The 27,695-nt window shown below is 57.1% G+C and overlaps 1 protein-coding gene across 6 annotated transcripts; it reads left to right on the top strand.

Moving 5' to 3' along the window:
• Positions 1-1,522: 1,522 nt before the first annotated feature.
• Positions 1,523-25,713, top strand: FMNL1 (formin like 1). 6 transcript variants are annotated; one of them, XM_087826571.1, is made up of 27 exons: positions 1,523-1,651; positions 9,904-9,987; positions 11,531-11,644; positions 12,357-12,430; positions 12,798-12,881; positions 13,263-13,400; positions 13,693-13,710; positions 15,034-15,142; positions 15,735-15,811; positions 15,932-16,025; positions 16,910-16,984; positions 17,271-17,381; positions 18,457-18,606; positions 19,144-19,245; positions 19,404-19,654; positions 19,896-20,194; positions 20,370-20,494; positions 21,143-21,345; positions 21,816-22,050; positions 22,215-22,283; positions 22,952-23,032; positions 23,115-23,244; positions 23,399-23,562; positions 23,807-23,908; positions 24,057-24,152; positions 24,627-24,747; positions 25,260-25,713. In XM_087826571.1, the coding sequence occupies exons 1-27, from the start codon at positions 1,523-1,525 to the stop codon at positions 25,361-25,363; spliced, it is 3,339 nt and encodes a 1,112-aa protein (XP_087682697.1). In that variant the 3' UTR covers positions 25,364-25,713. The 6 variants fall into 6 exon arrangements, with proteins under 6 accessions (XP_087682697.1, XP_087682699.1, XP_087682696.1 ...); XM_087826573.1 differs by having other exon boundaries at positions 19,404-19,656; positions 19,913-20,194; XM_087826570.1 differs by lacking the exon at positions 13,693-13,710.
• Positions 25,714-27,695: the final 1,982 nt, after the last annotated feature.

Below are 27,695 nucleotides of genomic sequence, written 5' to 3'. Positions count from 1 at the left end.
AGCTTCAAATTCAGGCTGGAGATTGTACCCAGACCTGGGGTTCTACACCCCCCAATACTTTCTCATCCTCTGGTCCATCCTGGATGAGAGCGGCAGTGGAGCACCAGGACAGCAGCTCCAAGGTAGTGTAGATTTTGAAGGTAAACAGAAAGGAGGCCTGTTTCTGCTTTTTATTAGCTGTGTGCCCTTGGGCGAGTCACTTAACCTCTCTGAGCCTCAGTTTCCCCATCTCTAAAATGAGGATATAAATATCTACCTCCCCTGGTTATTGTCAGGATTAACGAAAGGAGACCTCTGGAAGTATTCCTGTAATTGCCAGACATCAGAGATTGTTATTCTTCAAGATGAGAGGCTAACTTAGGTCCCTGGAGGTGCCAGCGTCAAGGAGATTTCCCACCCCCTCTGCAGTGCCTGTTCCTTTCCCAGCCTGGATGCAAGCTTTAATTCTTCATTCCCAACCCCCACGCTTCTCCTTGAGACCGCCTTGGTGGTCCCCAGAGTCTGAAATTTTGCCTTTTTCCGAGGGCGCTCGCATTCGAAAACCACTGGGGATGCTGGCACCCGCGCAGAGTTGGTCCAGGGTGGGACAGGTCTCAGGAATGGGGGAGGGGTCTCCGCTGGACTGGGTCTGCGCCCCCTGCCCTGCTTTGGGGTTCTCATTTGCAGATGGTTCCCTCTGGTTCTCAGCTCTTCTCTGGGCTAAATAGAGGGGAGAAACAAGGGGTGGGGGGCCTGGAAGGGGGTTCCCACCTTCTCAGCCGGGAACCCGACCGTGGACGCAGCCCTTGCGCCCCAGTGCTGCCCTGTTACGGGTCTCCAAGCTGCGCTCACAGTTGCTGACAATCCTCCACTCCGAGATTTGGCCCCTGCGGCCCCCAGCCGTGACCCCATTCCCCCCCCCCAGCCGATTCCCAGGCTCGGAGCGAGACGGAGCCTGCGGTTCTAGGACCCGGAGGCGCTGCCTTGCGCGCCACCGCCTCTGCCTTGCCTCGGTCGCCTCCCGCTCCGGCAGGTGAAGCGGCACCGGCCGCCCCCTCTGCGGCAGGTGAACCGGGTCGGCAGCCCCCTCCCCGCCGGGCCATGGCTGCAGCCGACCCTCGGCCCGCACCCCACGCCCGCCCCCTCCCTCCAGCCCGCCCCCCTGGGGCTGGGTGCGTAGCGGCGGCGGCGAGAAGCGGTTTGCGCGCACCGGGAGCGATAGCAGAAGTTACACTCGCCGAGGGGGGAGCCCGCGCCGCAGCTTCCTGCCCCCGGCCCAACCCTCTGGCCCCGGCGGCCTGCAGCCTGACTTCCTCCCCCCACCCCGCAGCTCGCTGCCCTGCTTCTTGGACCGGGCCGCCGCGATGGGACGCCGCGCCCCGGCCCCTGCGCGCCGCTGAGCCGAGCTCCCGCATCCCCGAGCCCCCGCCGCCGCTGCCAGCTGCCGCTCACCTCGCCCCCAGGCCGGGAGCCTCGTCCCCCGCCCCCCGGAAAGCTGGATTTCCGAGGCTGGAGGCGCTTGGCCGGCTGGGTGGGGACCACCATGGGCAACGCGGCCGGCAGCGCAGAGCAGCCCGCGGGCCCCGCCGCACCTTCGCCCAAGCAGCCCGCGGCACCCAAGCAGCCGATGCCCGAGGCCGAGGAGCTGGAAGAAAGGTTTAACCGGGTCCTGGTGAGTGTGACCTGCCGCGCGCAGGGCGCGGACGGGGGTGGGGTGGGGTGGGGTGGGCGGCAGGAGCTTGGCACGCGTCCCCGCCCCCGGGGGCTCAGGTACCGCTTGGAGATCCCCAGCCCAGCGGCTGCCCTCCACGGGGTGGGACTGACGGTGGCTTCTTAGGAGTGACTTAGCACTCTCCCCCCAAAACTTTCTTCTTCAATCACCCAGCCTCCCTCCCCAAGACACCCCTGTCCCCCAGCGCTCTCGGGTCTAAAGGTATAAGCAAAAATGTCCTGTGAGCAAGTTGGGAATGGAGCACGGAAAGGGGTTCCCAGGACACTCCCTTTTCCACTGCACACAGGCCCAGACACCAGGCTCAGGTCTGGAGCATCTGCTTGCCTCTCAGGGTCAAAGATGGAAGGGGTTACATTTTAACTCCTAGGAGCTGGAGACCGAGTTGAGGGGTTTGGTCTTGATTTGCTGGTGCCTACGCTGCTGGGAGCTGGGTTGTCAGATCACACAGAGGGGATGTCTGTGTTTCTCAGCCTCTGTATCCGGGAGAGGTTGCCTGTGGGTCCTTATCTTGGGCACCCCGCCCCCCACCCACTGAAGGGATTAAGGTTAGGAAGGGTGCTGTCAGGATGGGTTGCTCACTCTGGCTCCGTGTGGAGCAGTCTGGAAGAACCCCATGTTGCCCACTGTCACTTGCCCCCTGGGGAATTGGGCATTTGGGGAGTAGGCCACTGGGGAGGGAGCCATCAGCTCAGGCTGAGCCTAGAGGCAATCAGGGTGTGTTTGGTGGGTGGGGGCTCCAGAGCAAAGTCAGGGCTCCCTAAGACCTGGTGGGAGGCAGAGGTAAGGAGAAAGCGTCACTCATTCTCACTTCCTGTTCCCCACCTTAGCCCTGTCCCAGGCTCCCTTCTCTAACTAATTGCCTGATGGCCTGTCTCCTGTCAGCCCCCTTGCTGGACACTGGGTGACAGGCATATAAGGGAGTGCTTTTTCTGAGGCACTTCCCAGCCTGAGCCGCTGGCACTGCAGGTCTGAGGGTGGGGGCCCCAGGGAGGCGCAGACAGCAGAGCAATGCTGGCTGGTGGCAGTCTTAATGCTTATCCCCTCTACCTCCTTGACATCATTTCCCTTCCCCTGACTATTAGGTTGTACTTGCCAGATCCTCTGCATGGCCCCTCCTAACAGTTCCTGGAAATCTTGGCTGCTGCCCCCTCCCAGGAGAAAGGCCGGGAGGGGTTTGGAGGAGCTATGGGGTGGGGTGTGGTCTATCCTTGTGAAGGCACCTTGCTTGATTATGGGAGAGGGAGGGACTCTGAGGGACACCTCACACCAGGCTAGGCCATGATTACCGCATCCTTCCACTTGCTCCCCTTTCTCCAAACCCATGGCCTGGCAAAGCTGAGCTGAGCTAAGCAGATGGGGAGGGGGGAGAATGAAGAGAGACCGTGTCTGGGGGCCATCTGGGGAGCCTGAGCTGCTGGTGGATCCCTGGACCAATGCCAGCCTGCTTGGGGGGACCAGGGCCTGTCTTTCTCCCCAAGAGTGTATCACTGGATGGGGATGGGACTGGCTCTCAGGGTGAGGCCCAGGCCCCAATTCCTTCTCTGTTACATACACTAATGAGGAGAAGCCATGTGAATAATTCAGACCAGTGGAAAATCCAGAAGTCAAATGGTGAGGTTCTGATGCATGTGTAGGACTTGATTGCCCTGATGGCGTTTTTTGGCCTTTGCTCCGATTGGCTGAGTCTGACACTAAACGCCATTGGGAGTTCCTAAGTACCAGGGTGTGGAGGGTGGAGGCCCCAAATGTGTCTTTGAGGGTGTCTTGGTGGGAAAGGGTGGTGGCTGGGTAGAAATCTAGGGCAGCACCACTCCAGCTCCCAGGAGCCCCAGTGTGCTTACATCTCCTCTTCTTCCTGGGGAGGGGTCAGCCTGTCCCTCATCCTGTATAGGTAGAATGCACTCAACCCAAGGTCGCTTGGCTAAGAACTTGGCTCCTCTCATTCCCCACCAGCAGGGGCCTGATGAGCTCCACCCTGGGGTGGCAGCTTGGTGTCTGCTTGAGGTTGCCCAGGGCTAAAGATTTGGCTAAACCCACAGGCCTGGCAATGGGTATTGCAGGGTATGCCTTCATCTGAGCACTGCCTCCACGGCTAGAGCTGAGTCCTGTCCTTAGTGAATGTCTAAGAGAAGGATCTCAGGCTGCTGAGAGTGATGGACCACCTCCTGGAGAGACCCCCAGTCCCGATGGGAGAAGCACAGCCCTCCCCTTGGGATCTAGTCACTTGGCCCCAGGGAACCTCTTCCTTTCACTTAAGCTCAGCCCTTTCATTCCTGGTAGGGAGTAGGATCCTGAAACCCCAAACCACTCCTCAGCTCCTGGCTGTGGGACCCATCTTGTGGGTGAGGAGTGGTGCCCCCACCACGGCCCACAGCCAGAAAGGAGATGAGGGCCCTTGCTCTTCCTTTCCCATGGGCAGCCTTTCTCCTATGCATAGGTGGGTGGTGGGGGCTACTTTTCCAAGAAGGTTGTAAGAGAGAGGGGTGCTCCTGCTTACAATGGAGGTGGGGAGAAAGAGCAGGTTGAGCCAGGGCTTCCCGCTGCTGCCTTAGCAACAGCTGAGGAGTGATGGCTGCCCAGCGACATGGGCCTGCTGCAATGGTGGGAAAGCGCCCGCCAGGCTCCACGCTCTCGCCTCTCCTATGCCATCCCCAGGGTTGGGTGTCTTCCGGCCCCTTCAGGCCTTTCCCTGCCAGGGTTAGGGTTTGGGATGGTAAGGCACTCTTTCCAGACCTGCCAGAAGTGCCCTGCTTATGGTCAGGCATAGCACATCCCTGATCTGTCTGAGCAGGGAGGAGCCTGTAATCTTGGGGCAATGGGATCAAGGGCAGGTGCCCGGGATGTTGTGCTTGAGGCCAAGAGTGATGCTGGGCATCCAAGAGGAGGCTGGACCACTTGGAGAAGAATTCGTCTGATGGGGCCTAGCATCGTGGAGTACCCTTAGCATGTGCCCAAGGTCATGGGCCTTTCCCCAGGCTGTGTGGAGAGGTCAGGACGGCCCCAGGGAGGGTGTGGGTGCTGAGATCCTGCTTTCAGCTGGATCCCTTCTCTGCTGGGGCTGGTGGTAAAGGGCAGAGGTGATATCTCCATTCTGTGGGCCTGTGACTGAGGTGCTGTCTCCTTGACCAGCTCCCTCCTCTGGGGTGGGGCAGATGAAGTATGGGGGGCATGTAGCTGTGGGGTGGCTCAGGCCCCGTGCCTCCCATCTCTGGGGTGTCTCACACAGAGGATCCCAATGTAGTTGTGGCCATGTGGTCAGATGTTGGGCTGGGCAGAGGCTGTGGGATGACATTCCCAGCAGGCAGGGCTGGCACATGCTGACCCTGGAACCCAGGGATGTGGTAGACATGATTCACAGTGACATCTGGGGCCAGTTGGCAAAGAGCTGGGCGAGATGGGCAGGAGCAGGTGGGGCTGCTCTTGGGGCCACCTCTGCATTTTTCTTGGGAACATGGAGCCCTGGAAGGTAGCTTGGGCCTCTTGCCTCTGAGAGGGGCCAGGGCTACTCATGGGAAAGGCAGAGGAGCTCCCTGGGATTTGGGGTCAGGAAGCACAGGGGTTGAATTTTGTCTTTGCCACTTTGTGACCTTGAGCAAGTTATCTACCCTCTCTGAGCTTCAGTTTCCCTCATGTGTAAAAAGAGCATATGCCAACCTCCTAGGACTGTTGAAGGGATTAAATAGAGTTGAGGGGATCAAATAGAGTGCCTAGCAGGGTGCCTGACACAGAGCAAGTGCTCAGTAAACACTCCACTGGGAGGGAGGGATGATGGAGTCGGTCTGGGCGGTTCCATCTTGGCGCCCTTCTAGGTGAAAGGGCCCAGCTCTGCCTCTCCCCTCTCCCCACTCCCATTGCCAAGAGCAACCAAGGTTGCTGTCTTTAGCCATCCCGGGCCAGGTTGCCCTCTCTGGCATTGTGCAGGTCCGCACAGTGGAGCCTACACCGAAAACTGCCTGGTGGCCGGAAACCACGAGAGGGAGGGCTCCCTTGGAGGGTGGGGCAGTGGCGGTGCTAACGGTAGCTGGTAGCTGTGTGCACATGTGGAGGAGGGTAGGGAGGCCTCCACTTCCCTCTGAGAGAGGGTGCACTGGTTGGGGGGGGTTCCCCAGTGAGTAAGAGCTCAGTGTGGGCAACAACAGGAAGCGTAGGGTGCTGGGTGGCAGGAAATGGGGCTGGCTGTTCCTGGTTCCTCAGAAGGGGGCCTGGGGCCACGTTGTCTGCAGAAGACCCTGGGGATTCAGGACCCACATTTTCCATAGTCTTCAGTGCTCCTTCAGAGGAAACTGGATTTTCTTACCAGCTTGCCAGCCAGGTCATTTTGCACAAGCAACTTAATCTCTCTGTGCCTCAGTTTACCAATTGTGAAATGGGGATTGTAATAGTATCAGTTTTGTGGGCTTCTTGTTGAGGTTTAAATGAGGTAATAGATGTAAAGCACTTAGAATGGAGCCTGGCACTGAGTGTTTTGGGAGTATTAATTATTATTGTGATGTCTCCTATCAATCTGACTTTATGGGCAGTGCCTGCTGCCCTGGCTGTCACCCTGCTTGTCCTTGCCCCTGCTGTGGGGACCCTTGAACCCTGATGGGAGAAGCTGTTAGCTTTTTGGGGTTATCAGCACTTGATCCTAGGCCTGGGTTACCCCACAACCCTCTCCTGTAAGCCTGGGATTGCTTATAAGGGACTCAGAAAAATCTATATACCGGAATTTTAAAAAGTGGATAAAATTGATTGTTTTTGGAAATACGCTGAGAACTCTAAAACAAAGGTTGAGGCCAGATAGAGGCGGATGGAGGAGATGGATGGAGAAGTGGGGACTGGGGGACAGGGCCACTTCTAGGCTCATCAGGCTATGGAACCGCTGCAGGGCTGGTCTGAGATTGGGGCTGGTGTCCAAATTCAGGGGCATCCTGGGGCTTGAAGGGCAGGCCTCAAGGGGAGAGGCTGGGCAGGTGGGTTGGAACTAGTCTCAGTTCAAATGAAAGTAAAACTGGAGGGTGTGGCTCTGTCCAGATGTAGCTTGAGCTCCTTCAGCCTCCTGGGACGCCTCCTGATGTCAGCATTGGCTGGGGGTGGGGGTGGGGGGCGTGATATAAACCAGCAAGGGGCTGGCCTTGGGTGAGCAGGGCTGGACGACCCTCTGGCACTCAGAGAGGTAGGGGCAGGGAAGGAGGAGACACATTCTAATAGAAATGTTGGGAAACCAGCTCCTTTTCTTGGCTATACCCTAGGAGATGAATCCTGTCTCCTCCCTCTTACCCAAAGCATCAATGGCAGCAGGGGAAGGGTGCCGAAGAATCAGTTAATTTTCAGCCAAGCCTTGGAGACAGGTCTGTTTTGTCTGGATGTTTTCACTAACTTCTGCTTGCCACAGGATCCCTCACCTTGCGGTCATAGATGAACTCTCTCCATCCCCGCAATCCATGAAATGCCTCTTCACTGTGGTGCATCACCAAAGGGTGTTATAATCACATCAGAACACAGCTCCTCACAGGTGCTCCTAGGAGCTCTGTGAGCCTATGAGGCAGGAGGGAAGCGTGCCCATTTTATGGAGGAGGAAGCTGAGGCTCAAGGAGCAAAGAAGCCATAGGGTTGGTGGGCCCAGAGCTGGGTCTTGCCTCATAGCTGCTCCTTCCCTCTTCCCCCTCACAGGAGGCAAGTCACACACACCTGGACTTCCCTGTCCCTGCCCTTCCTGTTCCAGTTGTCAGCCTAACTTCTACTTGTCTCTCAGTGCTCAAACCTATAACGCTGCCTCCTTGCTGGGGCCCCGGGTCTGGGAGTCTGTTCTTAGTTTTCAGGATGGTCTCACCCACTCAGAGTGAGTGGCATCCACTGGCTCCTCTCCTGCTCCCTAGGGTGCCTGTCTCCTCGGTGGGCACAGCCAAGGAACAGCTGCTAATTAGCGCTCAGCGCTGTCAGAGCTATTTCTGATTTCGGAGCCTAAATTTAGCCCGTCTGGCAGGCTGGCATGTGGGCCTAGGGGTCTGAGGAGGCCCAGGTGGGGAAGGGGCAAAGGGGCACCATGTCCTCCATCACTGTCAGGACAGATGTGCCAGCTCCAGCAGAGGCCTCCCCCTCCCCACTAATAACCATGGGGCTGTCCTAGGGGACTGGACCAGGGCCCTGGTTCAGAGTCAGCTCTAGGCTCAAAGCCCGCCCAGCTCCCCTCTTACTGGCTTCGTAACCTTGGGCAGGTCACTAATCTGTGCCTGCACCTGTAAAATGGGAACAATAGTGGCACCAGTGATGGTGGTGAGGGTGGACAGTGGTCATCTGCGTGCAGGGCTCAGAGCAAAGCTGGCTCCCACAATTGTTGGGGTCATTATTATGGTTAGTTGCTGCCTCTAGAAGTGCCACTGGGACATTCGGGGAACCAAACAGGTGCCCAGGGTGGGTGAGGGCCCGGAAAGACCCATGTTGGGAAGTGGGTCTCCCCTCTAAGGCTCAGCCACCCCCTAAACTTCCCCCACTGCCGTCTTCCTCCTCTCTGGTTCTGACCACTGCTCCAGTTTCCCTGTCCCCTCCTCCGGCTTCTTCCTTCCCCCTCATCCTTGCCCCATCACTTCAGCCCTGCCCTACCCTGGGTCTCTATGGGGTGGGGATAGATCAGGAGGGATGGGGGGGAGAGAGAGAGAGAGGGAGAGAAGGAGAGAATGGTACCAGTGAGGTCTCCCTTGCCCAGTAGGACCCTCCCCAAGGCCGCTTCCTGGGCAGCCCCTCCCAAGGTGGTGGGCTCTGGTCTGGCTGTTGTAGTTGGTTTGGGGGAGGGTGGCCATGAGACAGCAGCAGTTTCCTCAATCAGGGCTCACTTTCACAACGGGGGTGAGGAATGACGTATCCCCATGCCCAGCCGGTGGTGGGGGGGGCTGGCGGAAGGTCAGTTTCACCTCTCAACTGAGGCCCCAGACAGAAGGCTTAGGCAATGGGGCTGAGAGCACCCAGCTTCCTGTGGTCTGGGGCTGACCAAAGGCAGTGATTTTTAGGATGAGGCCTGGCTAGAGCCAGAGAACTAGGCCCAGCACTCCAGAGAGGATGTTGGCTGAGGAGCCTTGGGTGGGTGAGGCCCCCTCTCTGTTCCAGCTGTGGCCTCCTCTCAGGGCCACGTGAGCTGGTGACAGGAGCTTCCTCTCATATCACCTGAGGAGACTTGGAGCTCCTTGAGGGCAAGAACTGTTTTGGGGGTCTGACACAGAGTAGATTCTCAATAAACGTGGGGTTTACTGAATTGACGTGAACTGGCATCATCTTCTGGGTCTATTAGGAAGACATGCTAAGTCCTGGGGGCCCAGGGAGCCCCGAGTGCTGGTCACACCTGGTGGTTCCACAGCCCCAGCGAGGACTCTATGCACGCCCTGTGGGGGAGGAGCTTGACAGGGACCGCGCACCCGTGTCATTCATTGCTGGGGAGGACCTTGGCTCCTGAGGGGAGTCCCAGCCTGGCCACCAGCACCACAGACCCAGCGTGCTGTCTGCTCTCCCCAGGTCCTGTGGCTGGGTGACCTTCTCCTGGAATCCCCCCCTCCCACCCCCATAGCCATGATGCATCTGCTTGGAACTCCCTGTCCTCTGACCTCAGCTCCCTGGGCCTGCCTCCACCTCCTTCCTTCCAGAAGTGAGGAGGTGGGAGGGGCTGGAGAGGGAGGAAGAAGGGTGCTGCCTGCCATCCTTGCAAGAGTTTCTGGTGTTTGTGAGACCCTGGTGCCCTGGGCCGGGATGGTACACACGTGGTGTCTCTGGCGGCGTGTGGCCACACGTGGGCCTGTGAGCGTCTCACCCCCGTGGGAGCAGGGATGGTACCTTCTTATCACACATGGGGAGACGAGCCCAGAGGTGCTTGAGGTCCCAGGAAGTTAGGCTGAGAACCTACACTCCTGCCTGCATGTCAGGTGTGTCAGGGAGGCGAGGTGGGGAGACCGAGCTCAGGCCCTGGAGTCAGGCACACTCTGAATCAAATGGCAATGTCACTTTCTAGCTTTTGAGCCCAGGGCAAGGTGCTCCACCTCTGTGCCTCAGTTTCCTCATTGGCTAGTGTTACTTATCTCCCAGGGTGAGGGTGACGGGGATTCATGTGTATGGTGGGCCTACTAGGGAGCTGGCCCCTAGTGGAGTCCCTGAAAATGCCCGTGTCCCCCTCCCCATGTGTTGGGGCACCAGGCTCAGGGGCTTTATCTTGTCCTCTCCCTCCCCAGAACTGTATGAACTTGCCCCCGGACAAGGTCCAGCTGTTGAGCCAGTATGACAACGAGAAGAAGTGGGAGCTCATCTGTGACCAGGTGGGTACCAGGACCCTTATGCCATTGGGACACCTTTCCCTGGCCAGACTGAGGCTAGCAGGAGAGGGGGCTCTGCCATACTGTCTAAAGGGCCAAGACCCAGCCCAGAGGCCAGTGTAGCATCTGGGGAGGGTGGTGGGGACCTGGGAGCATCAGCAAGACTCTGGAATCTCCTTCTCTTGGACATGGGCCTCCCTGGGGACCTTATGAATCATGAGCAGGGCTGGGCCTGTTCTCTGAAGAGCTGGCAAGGGCTAGTCCAGGCGCTAGCCAGTTTGGGTGGGGCTGTGTCACCGTCCTCCTGCTAAGCTTCCTGGAGCAGCCTCTGTGGACCCTCCAGCTCTGGGTGGGGGAAGAGAAAGGGTAACCCCAGGGTTGGACATCTTCATTTGACTCCAGAGGAGGTGGTGGGCAGGACCCCTTTTACTTGGGGTCCAGAGGAACTGTGTCAACCAAGCAGCTCCCCAAAGTCAGCTGGTTACTAAGTGGTGAAGTAAGGACTAGAACCCCTGTCTTGTGGTGCTCAGTCAGGATCCAGGCTTGCCACCTTCGTGGCTCACTGGCTGCCCTGGCCCTTCCAGCTTTAAGGGCTGCTGTCCATGGTAGCAGGAGGACCCCTCCCACTGCTGGGACGGGGCGGGGCCTTCTTGCCACAGTGATTTGGTGCCGGAGGGAGGCGGTCCTGTGGCCTGGAGGCTGGAAGTAGGGAGTGGGGAGCAGGAAGTCTCCCCTGGGAGCCAGGGCTAGGCCTTCAGCTGCTGCTAATGGATGGGAGGAGCTGACAGGACAGGATGGGGATGGGGAAAGGGCTGGGCCTTAGGGAGAGGGTGGGCACCTGCCACCAGAGGCTTTGAGACTGTAGTAGGAGTCCCTGCCACATGGCCTGGCATCTCAGGTTGGAGCGCAAAGGCCTGGGAGAGGTGGGAGGTGGAGGGCTGGGCATTTCTGAAGGGTTTGGGTTGGGAAGGATGGGAGCTTCTCTGGGTAGGAGGCCTTTGATATTGCCCCCACCTCTTTGTGGGAGTGGCTACTGGAGTGCTGGGTGGGGCGGGAGAGGCAGGAGCCCAGGAGATGAGCCTACACCTGTCATCCCAGGTGAATGGACAGCTGGGGTAGCGTCCTGGGGAGGGAGCCCTCCGCCTTCGGAGGACTTGGGCCCTTTCATAAGGCCCCTCCGGAGTGTTCCTCTTCCTAGTACTCCCAGCTGTGGGCTGGGTGTGGGCCAGGGTGGGCGGGGTTGGGAGACTGCCCCCCACTGGCCGATCTGAGTCCCCTCCTCCCAGGGTGGGGTGTGTGGCAGGACTGACTCCTCCATACTCCATCCCAAGGGCTGGGCCTATGAGGCCACAGTGGGAAGGAAAGGCTAGGCCCAGGGCTGGGGTCTTTGGAAGTGGCCTGGATGATTGTTTGGTTGGGCCTTTGGTATTTCACAGGGGTCTTAAGCAGCCTGGGATCTCTGGTCAAAACTGAGAATGGGACACTGGAACAAGGGCTGGTCATTTGCCCTGGCTGGTTCCCTGTACACCTCATTCCATCTCCCTAGGAGCGGTTTCAAGTCAAGAACCCCCCCACAGCCTATATCCAGAAGCTGAAGTGCTACCTGGAAACTGGTGGGGTCAGCCGAAAGGTAGCAGCGGACTGGATGTCCAACCTGGGGGTACACATTTCCCCCTTTTTCTCCATCTCTTTCCCCCTGCACCTTCCAAGCTCTGGGCAGCTGGAGTAACTGTGTGTATAAACTTTCCTGTGGTTGTGTGGTGCATGTGCGAGCATATGTGTTCATAGGGACTGAGAGTGCCCTGGTCAGGCACTTTCACAGGTTCCTTTGCATATTCCTTGTGTGCTTACATAGCACACATGTGTGTACTTGTATAGGTGCATGAGCCCTGTGTGTCTGTGCGTGGAAGTGCAAGTGTGTGCTTTTGTGTTCACATATGGATGTGTGTGTACCCTTGAGTCTATGTACAGGGTGTGTGTGTGTGTGTGTGTACCCCACGTGTCTGTGTATGGATGTGTGGGTACCTTATATTTGTGTACCCAGGGTGCTTGTGTCTGGATGTGCATGTATGTGTGTGTGTGTGTACCTGGGGTGTTCATGTTAGAATGTGTGTGTCCCCTGTGTCCTTGGGTACATGTGTGTATGCTGTGTGTCTGTATATGGAGGTATGTGTGTGCACACTGCGTGTCTGTGCACGGGGGAGTATGCTTAGCCTGAGAATGCTTATTCTGTTGGGCAGGTGTGTGGAGGTGGTGGGGGAGGCTGACGTGAAAGGACAGTTATGGGGGGAGGGCTGGCTGCCGCCTGAGGGTTTTGTGGGCCTGTGGGAGGCTGGGTCTCATCACCAGACTCCTCTGTTCTTGACCCCCAGTTTAAGAGGCGAGTTCAGGAGTCCACTCAGGTGCTGCGGGAGCTGGAGATCTCCCTGAGGACAAACCACATTGGGTGAGCAAGGGCTCAGATTTCCCTCTGGAGGACCTGGGAGAGCTCTGCCTCCAGGCAGCCCCTGGGGCTTCCCTTGCTTAATCCCCTGCCTACATCACTCTTCCTGTGGGCAACCTCCAGGGTGGGTGTCCAGGACAGCTTCCCTGCTTCCTCTCCTACCCATGCTCTGCCTGCCCCTTGAGGCATGGCTCGGTCATGGGTCCTGCTTGAGCCCCCGAGCATCCCTGAGCACCACTGGGTCTGAGACTGGAGCTGCTTGGTGTGTTCCTGGGGAAAGTGCACCCCAGGGGCCCTTGCCTGTTTTGTGTGCCCGCTCTGGGCAGGACCTTCTTCCTGACTGGAACTTAAGGAGCCCTGTGTCCTGCAGGTGGGTGCAGGAGTTCCTCAACGAGGAGAACCGTGGCCTGGATGTGCTCCTCGAGTATCTGGCTTTTGCCCAGTGCTCTGTCACGTAAGCCCCCTGCACTTGCCCTCATGCTGCTCCTCGGAGTCTTGATCCATGCTTTCCTGTGCCTTGCCACTCCTCTGGTCATGTCCACACAGTGCAGCCCAAGCCTACCCTGGAACCTACCCTTGGCCTTGAGCAATGCCTCTTCCTGAAGGCCTGCCATGGATAGGGAGGGATGTATCTTGGGGAGGCCAGCTGGGACCTGGTGTCTTACTCTTCTGTTCCACCATCCTCTCTCCCCCTACTATGCCCAGCACAGTGCCAAGAACACAGCCTCCTCCTGCCCTCTAGTCTCTCCCACAGAACTGTTTCTCCCCTCGATTCCCCCATTCCTCTCTTAAATACCTCTGCAGTGTTGGCATCCAACCCCACTCTGACCCCCAGGTATGACATGGAGAGCACAGACAATGGGACCCCAAACTCAGAGAAGAGCAAGCCCCTGGAGCAGTCAGTGGAAGATCTCAGCAAGGGCCCACCCTCGTCCTTGGCGTCACAGCCCAAGAGTCGCCACCTGACCATCAAGTATGTGGGCCCATGGAGGGGTGACGGGGAGAATGGAGAATTCACCTCTAGACTGCTGCACCCACCCAGCCTCACTCTGGGCTCTTAGGGATGGTGGGAGGGGTAGCCTGGCATTGGGGATCAGAGTAAGGGCCTCAAACAGAGCTCGGGACGTTGGTGTGTTAATAAGCCTTCAGGGGCGGGCACCTAGAGGCTGGAATCTGGGTGGATCTGGAATAAGGAGGAGGTTTTTGGGTCAGTGGGACCCTCTTCTACCCATATAACTCCCTGTTTTCTTCCTTGCTGCCTCCAGATGTCCCCCTTCTCCCCGGTATGTAGCTGCCTGGGGCAGGTGCATGCCTGGTGGTCTCCTGGGTGGTGGTGGGTGGGGTGAGGCATTCAATTAATGCTCCTGGGTTCAGCTGCTATGGATAGGTCACCCCACCCTAACTTAGGGCATCCTGCTGGGAGGTGAGGAGAAGGAAGGAGATGGTCCTGGAGCCTTATGTGGATGCCCAGTTTCCTCCCTTCCTACTTTGGGTCTAGGGGACTCACTTCATATTAAGACCCAAACTCTCATAACATGTTTCTTCATTCATTCATTCATTCATTCATTCATTCATTCATTCATTCATTCACTGAACAAATATTTTTTAGCATTTACTATGTATCAGACATGGTAGCAGGTGTTCAGAAGAGAGATTACCCTGCACTTGTGAGCCCTTGGTCTAGTAGGGGACAATGTGTGACAGACTGTCATGGAAGTGTGACTTCGAGCTCTGAGAAGGGAGGCGGCCACTGCCTGGGGCATCAGGAAAGCTTCCCAGAGGAGATGGTACTGGAACTGTGTCTCATGATATGAGCTTTACGAGTAGTGATGGAGACAGGGAAGGGCATTCCAGGCAGAAGGAACAGCATGAGCAAAGACTCAGAGGCTTAGTTTTGCAATGATGAGAGAAGGGTAATGTGGCAGGCAGAGGGAGGAGGTGGGACCTCATAGTGTTGTCGGATATGTGATATAACTGTCAAGAGGACCAAGAGTCGCAATTGTGATGTGGAAGTCACAATTGGCAAGATCTGCAACAATGAAAAAAAATCACGATTTTTAGCCAAGAGTTATTAAGCACTTACTATGTGCCAGGCACTGTTCTGAGCTCATTTCATAGTCCCAACAACCATATCAGGGAGGTGCTATTATTATCACTCTTGTTGCACAAATGAGGAAACTGAGGCACAGGAAGTCTAAATAACTTGCCCCGTAAGTGGTGAGCTGGGCTTTGGAGCAAGGCCCTCTGAATTTCGAGTCCGCTTCTCAAGATGGAAGATAAGCCCATGTGGCTGGAAGCGCCACCTTGTGGAGAGCATTTCTGCGGCCGTTCCCACGCTTCCAGGCTCTCCATCCCAACGCAGTGACCCTTCTTAATGCCAAGTTGCTGTGAAGGGTCTTTACTTTCCTGACCCGCCCTCCTCACATCCTCTCCAGCATGCCAGGCCCCAGGCCTAGGGCCCAAGGAGGCCTTCCTGCCCTACGCCAGCCTCTTTGGTTGGGTAGATGTGCCCCCCTCTTATCCCAGAGGCCATGGGAGTGTGTGTGGGGGACCAGGAAGAAGGGTTTGGGACTCTGACCCCTGCTGCCTCCTCCCCCCCCCCCCAGGCTGACCCCGGCCCACAGCAGGAAGACCCTGCGGAATTCCCGCATCGTCAGCCAGAAGGATGATGTCCACGTCTGCATCATGTGCCTGCGTGCCATCATGAACTACCAGGTGGGTCAGCCAGGCCAGTTCTCACCAGAGGCTGCCTCAGCTGCTGAGGTTCTGGGACCAACTGTGCCCCCACCCTCTCCCCCACTGGAGAACCTGGGGATCTGGGCTGTTGGCTCGGGGTCTTGAGGCTGACAGTCTTGAGGGGAAGCCCGGATTTCTGACCCTTCCTGGTCAGGTCCCCTAGAGTACCCTGGACATGATTGGGAACATGGGTATGCCTCATGTGGGGGCTTAGGCATACCAACCGAGAAAGGCTAGACACCAGGCCCATGGGGGAGCAGCCCTGGGTTATGTCACTGGGAGGAGTGATTAGTGAAGCTGGCCCTCCCTCACTCAGCCAGGCTTTGAGGACTCACTGTGTCCAAGGTACTGAGTCCTGACACTGACTTTTGAATAGACAAAAAGGTATTTAAAAAGAGGGACCAGACTTTGGCTGCCTGAGAAGAGGTTGTGGGTAGATAGAACTTCCTAAGCTTGAGGGCAGTTAGAGACCAGAATGGTATGGCACTGGCAATCCCAGAAGTGTGGGGTGGGAGGGTGCTGGCAGTTCTGGGGGTCTGCCTGGAGGAGCTGAACTCTTTCCTCTCCCCAGTCTGGCTTCAGCCTCGTCATGAGCCACCCAGCCTGTGTCAATGAGATTGCTCTGAGCCTCAACAACAAGAACCCCAGGTGAAGTCCGGGCCCCTAACCTTTCTGCATATCTAGATTCTCCTGCTACTTAACCCCTTGCCTACTCTGTCCCCCCACTCTTAGGACTACTGTTTAGGCAACCTGCCCTTCTCTCCCCAGAACCAAGGCTCTGGTGCTGGAGCTGCTGGCTGCTGTGTGCCTGGTGCGGGGGGGACATGACATCATCCTTGAAGCCTTTGACAACTTCAAGGAGGTACTGGAGGCCCCACTCAAAGATGTACTTGTCCTCTAGTGTTGCTTAGAGCCCTGATACTGGCAGTTGTGGCCTGTGCTGGGAGAAGTTGGGTGGACGTTTGGGGAATATAGGGTGGGGACAGCCTGGGACAGGGAAGCTCTGAAGAGGTGTAGAGTCACATGGGGGGACGGCAACAGGGACAACTATGTGCATTTGCTGACCCTCTGACGCTCAGCCTTGCCATATCCAAATTAGACTTGATCCATACATCTCAGGGTTGCTGACTCTGGGTCACTAATCTGGTTAATGGGCTCATGAGAAGTAAATGCTTGAGAATATGACACAGAAGGCAGCACATGGCATTCATTCTTTTAATGAATATTAGCATCTACTATGTGTTAGGCACAGAGCGGACACTTGAGATATGTTAGTGATCAGTGAACAAAAGAAATACAGATAATAACCAACATAATAAATAAGCAAATTAAATAGTGTGTTAGAAAATGATAAATGCCAAGGGGAAAAAGTCATGGATGCTGTAGGGAGAGCTGGTTGCAGGGTGGTCAGGGAAGCCTAATGAGAGGTGAGATTTGAGCAAAGCTGTGAGGGAAGCGAGAGACTTGGCATGGCCGCTATCTCAAGTAAGAGCACACTAGACAGATGGATCAGCAAGTGCAAATGCCCTGAGGTGGGAATGTGTCAGGACACCATTGTGGCCAGAGTGGAGTCAGGGGGAAGGCTGTGAGAGATCGAGAGGGAATGGAGGTTTTGAGCAGAAGAGTGACATGGCCTGACTTAGATTTAACTTGAGAGGAGCCTATAGAGGCACAAGGGTGGCAGCTGGAAGATGACGTAGAAGGTGTGTCACTGGGGTCTCAGTGACAGCCATTCTCCCCGCCCAGGTGTGTGGGGAGCAGCACCGCTTTGAAAAGCTGATGGAATATTTCAGGAACGAAGACAGCAACATCGACTTCATGGTGAGCTCAGGAGCCCAGCTTGGGCTGGGTCACTCTCAGATGCAAGGTGCATCTGGGTATCGCAACTGTGAAGTATGAGGACTGATGGTTGGTGGGGGAGGGGTAGATGCTAGAGAGGGGGAGGCTGGAGGGAGGGGACATGGGGAGAAATGTGGATAGGAATAAAGCTGGGTTAGTGGAGTGAGAAATGTGCAAAGGGAGGCAGACTTGAGTGGTAAGAGGGGGGCAGAAGGCACTTAGAACCACCCCCCAGAGGATCATAGACCTCATGTCCCCCACCCCCCAGGTGGCCTGCATGCAATTCATCAACATCGTGGTACACTCAGTGGAGAACATGAACTTCCGTGTCTTCCTGCAATATGAGTTTACCCATCTGGGCTTGGACCTGTACTTGGAGGTGAGCCCTGCACTGTCCCCTGGACTTAACCGTTTGCCCATTGCTCAGTAGTTGGCATCATAGGTGTTGGGGTCAGGCAGACCTGGGTTCAAATCCTGGCTCTCCCACTTCCTAGCCCATGTGACTTTGGATAGGTCTCTTTTCTCTCAGTCTCAATTTTCCCATCTGTAGAATAGGAGAATCTTAGATATGATAATGACTCTCAATAGGATGGTGTCTGCCACGTAATAGACACCCAGTCCATGGAACTAGGCCCTAGAATAGGCTCCAGGTGGCCCTGGGTCTGGCTCTGGGAGCACATAATGGGGAGTGCAGAGATACTGGGCCAAAGTGAGAACTGACTGACTCCGGATGGGTGCAGGTCATGGGGGAGTTCCTTTCCTTGAGGAAGGTGGGCAGAAGGGCTTGGTGCTTCCTGGCCTGAGCAGAGAAGCTGCAGCTTTCTTCTCTAATTCCGTTGGGAGGCTTCCTGGAAGAGCAGGGTCTTTGGGATTGGATTTATTAAGCCAGGATTAACAGCAGGCTAGGGTAATACACACACACACACACACACACACACACACACACACACACACAGAAAATGTAATATTCCTCAGCCATAAAAAAGGAATGAAATACTGAAGCATGCTACATCATAGATGAGACTTGAAAACTTTATGATAAGTGAAAGAAATCAGACACAAAATACCACATAGTGTATGATTTTTTTCTATAAAATGTCCAGAATAGGTAAGTCCAGAGAGACAGAAGTGAGTTGGTAGTTACCAGGGGCTGGGGGAGGAGAGAATGGGATATAACTGTTAATAGGGACAGGGTTTTTTTGGGGGGGGGGTGATGAAAATGTTCTGGAACTGGATAGTAGTAGTGGTTGCACAACCTTGTGAATATACTAAAAACTACTGAGTTGTACAGTTTAAAATAATAAATTATGGTGTGTGAATTATATCTCAATAAAAAATAAAGGAAAAAAGACAGGCTAGGGATCAGATCCCTTCCTCTGGGCTCTGGTGGTGATGGGAGGTGTTGGAAAGATCCCTCACACCAGGCCTCACCCATCCTTCCATCTGGGAGACAGAGGCTTCGGCTCACAGAGAGCGACAAGCTGCAGGTGCAGATCCAGGCATATTTGGACAATGTTTTTGATGTGGGCGTGCTGCTGGAGGACACTGAGACCAAGAATGCTGTGCTGGAGCACATGGAGGAGCTGCAGGAGCAGGTGACCCTGGTGAGAGCTGCTACTGAACTCGGCCCAGATCATAGTAGGCCCACAGGTCCATACAGCAGCATCAGGCACTGGGCCTAACACTGGTTCTAGGTGTGAATTGGGCATGGCTGCCTGGCTCCTGAGTTTGACCTGAATCTAAATCCTAAATCCTCTGAGTGCCTTTCTCAGTGAGTGTTCATTGAGCATCTACACTGTGCTGGACCTCTGAGGAAGGCAGGCACCCTCCTCTCCCAGTGCTTAGACCCCAGGCCATGACTTGGGTGGAACCTCAAGTCTGAGGCCCCTCCCAGCTCAGTTTCCTCTTGGCCCAACACCCCTCAGTGGTGCCTTGGATTTCCCTCCTGAGAGAATTTTAGTGCCTTCAGTGCCTCGCCCACTTGGGCTCAAGTGCCAGGCTGGGCCCACCCGGCACCCTGGGCTAAGTACGTCAGGAAGCCTCCCCCAGCTCTCCAGGCAGGCATGCCTGATGCCACCCCCTCACCGGTGGTGCCAGTGCCTGACAGCGGGTGGGAACTCACTATGTGCCTGGTGCCACAGCTGACAGAGAAGCTTCGGGACGCGGAGAACGAATCCATGGCCAAGATCGCTGAGCTGGAAAAGCAGCTAAGCCAGGCCCGAAAGGAGCTGGAGACCCTGAGGGTGAGGCTGGGGAATGGGCCGTGCCGGGGGTGGTCTGGGCTCCCAAGAACAGACCAGTTGGGGCTTCTAGGCTTGATACCTACCTCCACCCTGGCAAGAGGATGGGGCTCAGCGCCAGGCCTGCTGGTGCGCACTGACCCTTCCTTTGGGGCTTGCAGGAGCGGTTCAGGGATTCGACTGCCATGGGCGTCTCCAGGCGTCCACCTGAGCCTGAGAAAGTGCCTGCCCCTGCTTTGGCAAGGCCCTCGGCCCTAGAGCTGAAGGTGGAGGAGCTGGAGGAGAAGGGCTTAATCCGTATCCTGCGGGGACCCGGGGATGCCGTCTCCATCGAGATCCTCCCAGTTGCTGTGGCAACTCCAAGCGGCACTGATGCCCCGACTCTGGGAGTGCCCACGGGTTCCCCCAGCCCAGGTGCGCAGGAACTCCAGGCTGGGTGGGGCAGGGTGGGGGGACCCGGGCCTGGAGAGGGAGCCTAAGGACATCACCTGCCGGAAGAGTTGGGGGGGTAGGTTTGGGCTGTGGGCGCAGCCCAGGTAGGTGAGGGTGGGTGGGACGGGGGACCAGTGCGCATGCGTATGGCGGGGAGGCGGAGACTAGACCACCCGAGCCCAGAAGTAGACACCTTCACCTCCCCTTCCTTGTTCTCGGTTCTCTTTCCCACCTTTAGCAGAGCCAGTTTCCGGAGTAGCGGCCCCGCCCCCGCCCCCCCCACTGCCCGGCCTCCCCTCCCAGCAGGAAGCCCCGCTCCCGGTGCCACCCCCAGCCCCGCCCCTCCCAGGCACCTCGGAGCCACCGCCACCGCCGCCGCCACTGCCAGGAACCCAACCACCCCCACCGCCGCCGCCACCACCACCTCCTGGCACAGATGGACTGGTGCCTCCGCCACCCCCACCGCCTCCGGGAGGTCCCTCTGATGCTCTTGGAGGGCCCGGCCCAGAGATGGGCCCAGGTGAGTGGACCACCCAAAGCTGGGGGAGAGAGAGGGTGGGGCCCTGGCCTCCCCGCCTTCCGAGACCCTCTCCTGATGCCTCCTGCCTGCCCTGTCAGGCCTCGCTGGGCCCCGGTTCCCTCCAGCCACTCCATTCTCTATGGCCTCAGTACTCACCAGTCTCTCCCTGTCCCAGGAGTGAAGGCCAAGAAACCCATCCAGACCAAGTTCAGAATGCCACTCTTAAACTGGGTAGCCATGAAACCCAGCCAGATCACGGGCACTGTCTTCACTGAGCTTAATGATGAGAAGGTGCTGCAGGTGAGTGTGGCATGGCTTGCTGCCAGTGTGGGCACCAAAGGAGGAAGGGACTTGCTGAATCATGCTGGGCACTAGGAGTGGTCATCTCTGCCACCCCATTTTACAGATGAGGATATGGAGGCCCAGGGATGGGCATTAAGCCAAACTGGATTAGTAAATCTAGTTGGCAGTGTATCCTTACTCCCCTGGAGGCTTTTCCATCCCTGCAGAGGGGCGGCACATCCCTCCCACAAGTCTGGCCTCTCCTCCTTTCAGGCCCCTCTCCACCACCTTCCCACAAACAGCCCTCCCAGTTCCACTTTCAGTTTTTCAAAAGGCATGTGTTCTCTCACCTCCAGCCTGTTCCCTCTGCTTGGAATGCCCTTCCTTTCCCCTGTTTAACCCTGGCCAATTCAGCTCTCCTTCAGCTAAACTGCTTGGAGTCTGGGTCCCCTGAGTTGGGTACTGCTTCTCCTTCTCCTCAACACTCCCTGTGCTCCCCCTGTATCCCCCATCAGGGCCTGTGGTCAAGCTGAATTACTGGCTTGTTTCTCTGCCAGTGGCCAGGTGAGGGTTGGATAGGTGGCTGTAGCACTGACTACAGTGCTCAGCCAGGAATGTACTCGACCCCAGCTCACCCAGCCCCACCTCCTCTCCTTGCACCCTCAGGAACTGGACATGAGTGACTTTGAGGAGCAGTTTAAGACTAAGTCCCAAGGTCCCAGCCTGGACCTCAATGCTCTCAAGGGTAAGGCAGCCCAGAAGGCCCCCAGCAAAGCCACACTCATTGAGGCCAACCGGGCCAAGAACCTGGCCATCACCCTACGCAAGGGCAACTTGGGGGCTGACCGCATCTGCCACGCCATCGAGACGTGAGTACCTCTGCCTTGGGCTTGTGGGAAGCCCAGCCCTTCTGCTAGGCCAGGGCAGTTAGGCAGGTCCTAGTAAAAGAGCCCCAACTATGGGACAGAGCCCACCAAGCTTTATATCAACCCTGGCCAGGCAGTAGGATGGGGAACCTTGTTCCCATTTTTAGGCCGAGAAACTGAGGCAATACTGTGAGTTCATGCCCAGGTTGAGATGTTCCCATTTCCTCCCTGCCTCCTTGCCCAGCTATGGGCACTCAGGCTCAGGCATTTACAACTGGACATCTGCCACTGATGTGCGATGGGGACCCAGGTTTCCCAGCTGCCAACTTTCCTTAACTTTTACCTCTTGTTCCCTGAAACTGTTGGCAAATAGCAAATGCTGAAGTTCATTTATTCAATCAAGGAAGGGGAGGGGATAGTCCTACTCTCAAGAATTGGTGGGTGTGGAATGATACCTACCCCTCTGCCTCCAGGTATGACCTCCAGGCCCTTAGCCTGGACTTCTTAGAGCTGCTGACCCGCTTCCTGCCCACGGAGTATGAGCGCACCCTCATCGCCCGCTTTGAGCAGGAGAAGCGGCCGCTGGAGGAGCTGTCAGAGGAGGACCAGTTCATGCTGCGCTTCAGCCGCATCCCGCGCCTGCCAGAGCGCATGGCCACACTAACCTTCCTGGGCAACTTCCCGGATACCGTCCAGCTGCTCATGCCGGTGTGGGCGGGGCAGGCAGAGTGGTGTGGGTGCGGCCTGGGTTGAGGAGGGAGGAGGCCACCCCAAGCCTGGGCTCCAAGAGGATATTTGGGAGTACTTGAGCCTCTTATGGGCTTGCCCCCACCTAGCCTCAATTTACCTTGCCTTCCCCATCCCACCCCCAGCAACTGAATGCCATCATCGCAGCCTCGATGTCCATTAAGTCCTCTGACAAACTCCGCCAGATCCTGGAGGTAAGAGCCCAGGACAAAGGTCTGGGACGTAGGGTCCACCCTTGACTCCTTGCCTGTTCTGGGTCTTGTTAGAGGGAGACTCAGGCCCTGCCCTGCACACCTAGGATGCAACAAATACAATAGTCCCACTTCTCACATACAGGCTCAGGGTGGGAGTGAGGGCCATGTACAAAAGAATGAACTCTCAGAGTGGGGCAAAAGAATAACCTCTCAGAGCTTATTCTTGCATTTTTATTTATTAATGATTGTATTCAAAGGTGGCTACAACTGTAAACTACTTTTGCCCCACCCTGTAAACAGTATCACACCTCAGGCCCTGCCTTGGGTTACTGTGTGATTAGCAGAGTACCCACACCTGCTCCGTGGAGTCCAGAGAAGCAGTAGAAATGGCTGTTAGAAAGGTGGTGACTCCACAGCCTGGGAAGAGATGTTGGCAGCACAGTTATGGGTAGGAAGAGCAGAGAACAGAATTGGATGTGCCATGGTGTTAGCCGTGCACATGTGTCAAACACATACACGTGCATGTTCATGTGTCATGGACCTGAAGGGCCCATGCAGGACTGGGCTGAGTGTGGGCTTGCTCTTTGCCACCTTTTCTTGTGCAGTTTATACTTCTGGGGGTTTCCTCAGCTCATTACCCTGCTGGGCTCTTCCCCTGACTCTCCTAGATTGTCCTGGCCTTCGGCAACTACATGAACAGCAGCAAGCGTGGAGCAGCCTATGGGTTCCGGCTCCAGAGTCTGGATGCGGTGAGGGGCGAGAGAAGGGCTCTCTTGGCCTGGGAGGTGGGGGAGGGCTGGTGGCCTGTGGCTTACAAACGGGTCATTGCAGCTGCTGGAGATGAAGTCTACTGACCGAAAGCAGACACTGCTGCACTACCTGGTGAAGGTCATTGCTGAGAAGTATCCACAGCTCACAGGCTTCCACAGTGACCTGCACTTCCTGGACAAGGCAGGCTCAGGTATGGGTGGGCAGTACCCCCATCCTTGGGTTGGGGGAGCGGCTCAGCCCTGTGGATTGATATGGGCTGGGAGATAGCAAGGCAACGACAGGATATAATTGGACAGGAATGCTGCTTCTCTGATTCCCTGCCTCTCTACTGCCCCATCCCCCAGTGTCCCTGGATAGCATCCTAGGGGATGTGCGATCCTTGCAGCGAGGCCTGGAGTTGACCCAGCGGGAATTTGTGCGGCAGGATGATTGCGTGGTGCTCAAGGAGTTCCTGAGGACCAACTCACCTACCATGGATAAGCTACTGGCAGACAGCAAGACAGCTCAGGTGGGCTGGGGCAGGCCGGGCCCTGGAGGTGGGGAGTGTCGGGTGGGGGGGTAAGACAGGCTACCTAGGTGAGGTCCAGTAGCCAGGGCTTGGAGGGATGTGGCCACAGCTGGGAAACCTTGGGGGATGGAGTAGAAGTGAGGGGCCACCTGCCAGGAGCAGCAGAGATACAGTGGCTGGTATCTTAATGGGGGAGTACAGAGCAGTGGTTGGGCTCCGAGGGGCTGACAGGCTGTGTCTGCAGGAGGCCTACGAGTCTGTGGTGGAGTACTTCGGAGAAAACCCCAAGACCACGTCTCCCTCCATGTTCTTTTCTCTCTTTAGCCGCTTCATCAAGGCCTACAAGGTATGTGTTTCTGGTAGGCAAGTTGGGACCACTGAAGGACACCGAAGCCTATCTGTGTGGGCAGTGGGAGGGGTGGGGCTGCTTCTGTCTTGGGAGTGGGATAGGTGAGGGAGACCTCAGCTCATGGAGACCAACCTTGACCCCTCAGAAAGCTGAGCAGGAGGTGGAGCAATGGAAGAAAGAAGCAGCTTCTCAGGAGGCAGGCGCTGAAACTCCAGGCAGAGGGGAACCCCCAGCATCCAAGGTAGGCAGCTGCCGCTGAACTTGACCCTGGGATGCAGGGATGCTTAGTGTTCTCATCCCAAAGGGGTGGCCCACCTCCACACCCTTACTTAAAAATATATATATTTTATTGATTTCAGAGAGGGAAAGGGAGAGGGAGGGAGAGATAGAAACATCAATGATGAGTTATTGATCAGCTGCCTCCTGCTCGCCCCCTGCTGGGGATGGAGCCTGCAACCCGGGCATGTGCTCTCACTGGAAATTGATCCGAGATCTTCTGGATCCTAGGTCTGTGTTCAGCTGCTGAGCCATGCGGGCTGGGCACACATTCTCATTTTTACTGACAGACCCTGCAAGTAGCCTGGGATGGGAATGGGTTCCTTCAACTCAAGCCCCCATTGGGGGCTTGCTGTGGGGGACCAGACAGACAGGATTTGGTGGTGTGTGGAGGAGAGGATCCTGGAACTGGAGCTATATACCCTTCCCCTCCCCCCAGTCCCCACCCAAGGTTCGGAGGCAACAGATGGACCTCATCTCTGAGCTGAAACGGAAGCAGCAGAAGGAACCGCTCATCTATGAGAGTGACCGTGATGGGGCCATTGAAGATATCATCACAGGTGAGGACTTGGCCAGGACTGTCTCGTCCTTGGTCTACTTCTATGCTGTTGTCCATCTACCTCCCCATCCTGGGGGTCTGGCTGCCTCACTGCCTCTTTGCTACTTTGTCTGTCTTTTTTCTTTTTCTTTTCTCTCCTCGCTCCTTCCTCCTAACCCTCAGTGCTCAAGACGGTGCCCTTCACGGCCCGCACTGGCAAGCGGACATCCAGGCTCCTCTGTGAGGCCAGCCTGGGAGAGGAGATCCCCCTCTAGCTCTCAGGTACCTGGATGGCCTGGCCTCTGATTCCAGTGGCTGCTCATAGCCCTGCAGGTCCTTGGGGGGACTGAGTCCTGCTGCCTGCTCCTGGGACATGCATGCTGGGATGTATTTGAGGGGGTCTGGTAAACACAAGCCCCCTCCCACATGCATACAGCTTGGGTCCCTAGGAGGGTAAGGCCTGTGCTCTGGAGTGGTAGTCCCAACCCTGGGCAGACTTCTGAAGGGTAAATGTGTCCGTCTCCTCTCTGCCAGATCTTCGGAACCAGCCCTATATCCGCACAGACACAGGCCGCCGCAGCGCTCGCCGGCGACCTCCTGGACCCCCCATGCAGGTCACTTCGGACCTCTCGCTGTAGCCTCTATTTCCGCAGATGGACTCTGGGGGGTAGGGGAGGGGGCAAGCCGGGGCTCGAAGAAGGTGGTCCTCAGCTCGGCTGGGCCGGGCAGTCCCTTTGCTGCTGTCCCCAGCGGTGGGCTCACCTCAAATGGACCGGAGCACTCTCATTTTGCTCCAGGGGACAGTATCCCCGGCCCCTCCCCCCAAATGCTGCTTGCAGCACCCTTCTCCCCCCAATAGCCATACTGTACTTAGCCTCAGCGGGAGCCTGGCCTGTAACTTATAAAGTGCAACCTCTTCCTACCCCAACCTGCGGGGATTCTCTATGGACCTTATTTTTATACAAGATTAATAAAGATGTTTGCAAAAGATCTGCATCCGTTCCATGTCCCCACCACACAGCAGCCTGTTTCGTTCAGCAAACGCTTTACTTGTACATGTTCTTCATAGCCGGTATCTGCAAACAGGCAGGAGAAGGGGAAAAGGGCTGCTTCTGCACTAGAGCTGGGGGGGGAGCCAACTTCGAGGGGAGAGTATACTCTAGTGGTTGGTCCTGGAATCCTGCTGGAGGCCGAGGGCGCTGGCCGAGCGTCCAGCCCGTCGTGCGGTTAGAGACGCCGGATTAGCTCCCCTTCAGGGCGCCTTTGTGCCCGCCCCGTCCCGTTTCCACCAGTCCTACTTCCTAGCTGGGTACCCTGCCCTGTCCTTAGTCAAGTCTGTGAGTGACCTCAGATCACATCTCTGACTGTTGGACCTCCGTCTCTGCCGGCCCTGTCCCCATTTCTCGGAGTCCTGCTCCCACTCTTCTTTGCCTGCCCCCCCCCCCCCGTCCCGCCCTGGCTTGTCACATCCCATCTGTCTGCCCCGCCCTTGTTCTCCCCTCCCCCTTCCCTCCCTCCCCCCCCTCCCCTTCTCCTCCCCTCCTCCCCTCCCCTCCCCTCCTCCCTCCCCTCCCCGCCCCTAGCATGGTCCGCCCCTTATCTGCAGGGCCCGCCCCCACTCGTCGGCCCCGCCTCCCTCCCTTCCCCCGCCGCCTTTCACCTCCGCTGCAGGCCCCGGGGCAGCCCCGAGCTTGGGGTGGTGGGAGGGGTAGGTCTTGGGAAGTCGGACTCTTGTGCTCGGGCCACGTCCGTCCGCGCGGCCAGGTTGGGCATCTGCGAGTAGGCGCTGCGCGAACCTAGGGTGGGAAAGTCCGTGCGAGGGGAAGGAGGGCCAGTCCTGAGAGCGGGTCCTGAGTGAGAGTCCCGCTTTCCCGCGGGTCCTCCCAGCCCCACCAAGGGACGCTCTGTGCGGCGAGCGTGCGGGCTCCGTGCTGGGAAGGCCGCTGAGCCGCTGGGCCAGGCAGGACGAGGTGAGGCCCCGGCGACCGCGCGCCCCGCAGCCTGGGCTCAGCCGCAGAGCCCGCTGCTTCTAGGAGTAGCAGCTTGAAGGAGAAAAGTGGAGCAGCCGCCTCAGACACCGCCTCCACCGCTCCTCTCCATCTCACAGGTGGGGAAACCAAAGCTGGACAGGAAGCCACTTGTTTCTGGCCTTGGGCCGTTTTAGGGCCCAGGAAACAGGCCCAGAATTCAGGGCTCCCATCTCTGGGGCAGGAACATTAAGGAACCCATCCTGGGCCCTGTAGCCGGATATAGTTGTGCCCACCTACCTCATCCCTCCTGCTTGTAGGGCACAAAGCCCTGCCTCATCAGCTTGAACAGGGTCTCTAAGTACAGGGTCTGCAGGCCTTGGGGGTCACAGACCCTGCTTCCTCACCTGGCCTGGTGTCAAAGAACACAGGGGAGGGAAAGGAGGAGCCTCCCTCAAGCCAGGCCCATCTTGCCCCACAGGCCCTGCCACTCACCCAAGCACTGAGCGAGGTGGTAGCTGTCTGTGAAGATACCCAGGAGGTCTTTGAAGCTTATAATTCCGTCACCTGGGAAGAGACAGGAGGGGGTGCTGTGCAGAAGGCCTATACTAGGGGCTTGCCAGAAGTTCTAGGCATTAGAGAAGCCAGTCCTGCCTCTAGCCAAGTGTCAGCCCTGGTTGAGTGGAGGAGAAATAGCCCTTGCCCTGGGGAAGCACCAAGTAAGGCTGAAGATTAACACAGCAGAAATATTTGGAGGCTATGGGATAGGCATATTGATCAGGGCAGACTTCCTGGAAGAGGAAACTTTAAAATAGACTAGGCCAGGGATTCTGTGGGCTAGAGGTGGGAGAAGATGAGAGGGCAGAGATGGGGGCACCCACCATCCAAGTCTGCCTGCTGCAGCGCCTCACACATCTATGGGCTGGATACCCATGGTGCACAGGGCAGCTTTCATGCTGCGCATGTCCACAGTGCCTATTGGGCTGGAGCGGAACAGTTTGAA

This window comes from Miniopterus natalensis, chromosome 17 (assembly GCF_054644295.1).
Source record: "Miniopterus natalensis isolate mMinNat1 chromosome 17, mMinNat1.hap1, whole genome shotgun sequence".
NCBI lineage: Eukaryota > Metazoa > Chordata > Mammalia > Chiroptera > Miniopteridae > Miniopterus > Miniopterus natalensis.
The sequence above is the reverse complement of the archived record's forward strand: the minus strand, read 5'-3'. Positions and strand labels throughout refer to the sequence as shown.

What these genes read in the sequence shown, in the direction of transcription:
- FMNL1 (XM_087826571.1), top strand. Translation starts at nt 1,523, where the DNA reads ATGGGCAACGCGGCCGGCAGCGCAGAGCAGCCCGCGGGCCCCGCCGCA. An exon ending in AAAGGTTTAACCGGGTCCTG is followed by an intron (nt 1,652 to 9,903) that starts GTGAGTGTGACC and finishes CTCCCTCCCCAG; the next exon opens with AACTGTATGAACTTGCCCCC. An exon ending in CTCAACAACAAGAACCCCAG is followed by an intron (nt 15,812 to 15,931) that starts GTGAAGTCCGGG and finishes TTCTCTCCCCAG; the next exon opens with AACCAAGGCTCTGGTGCTGG.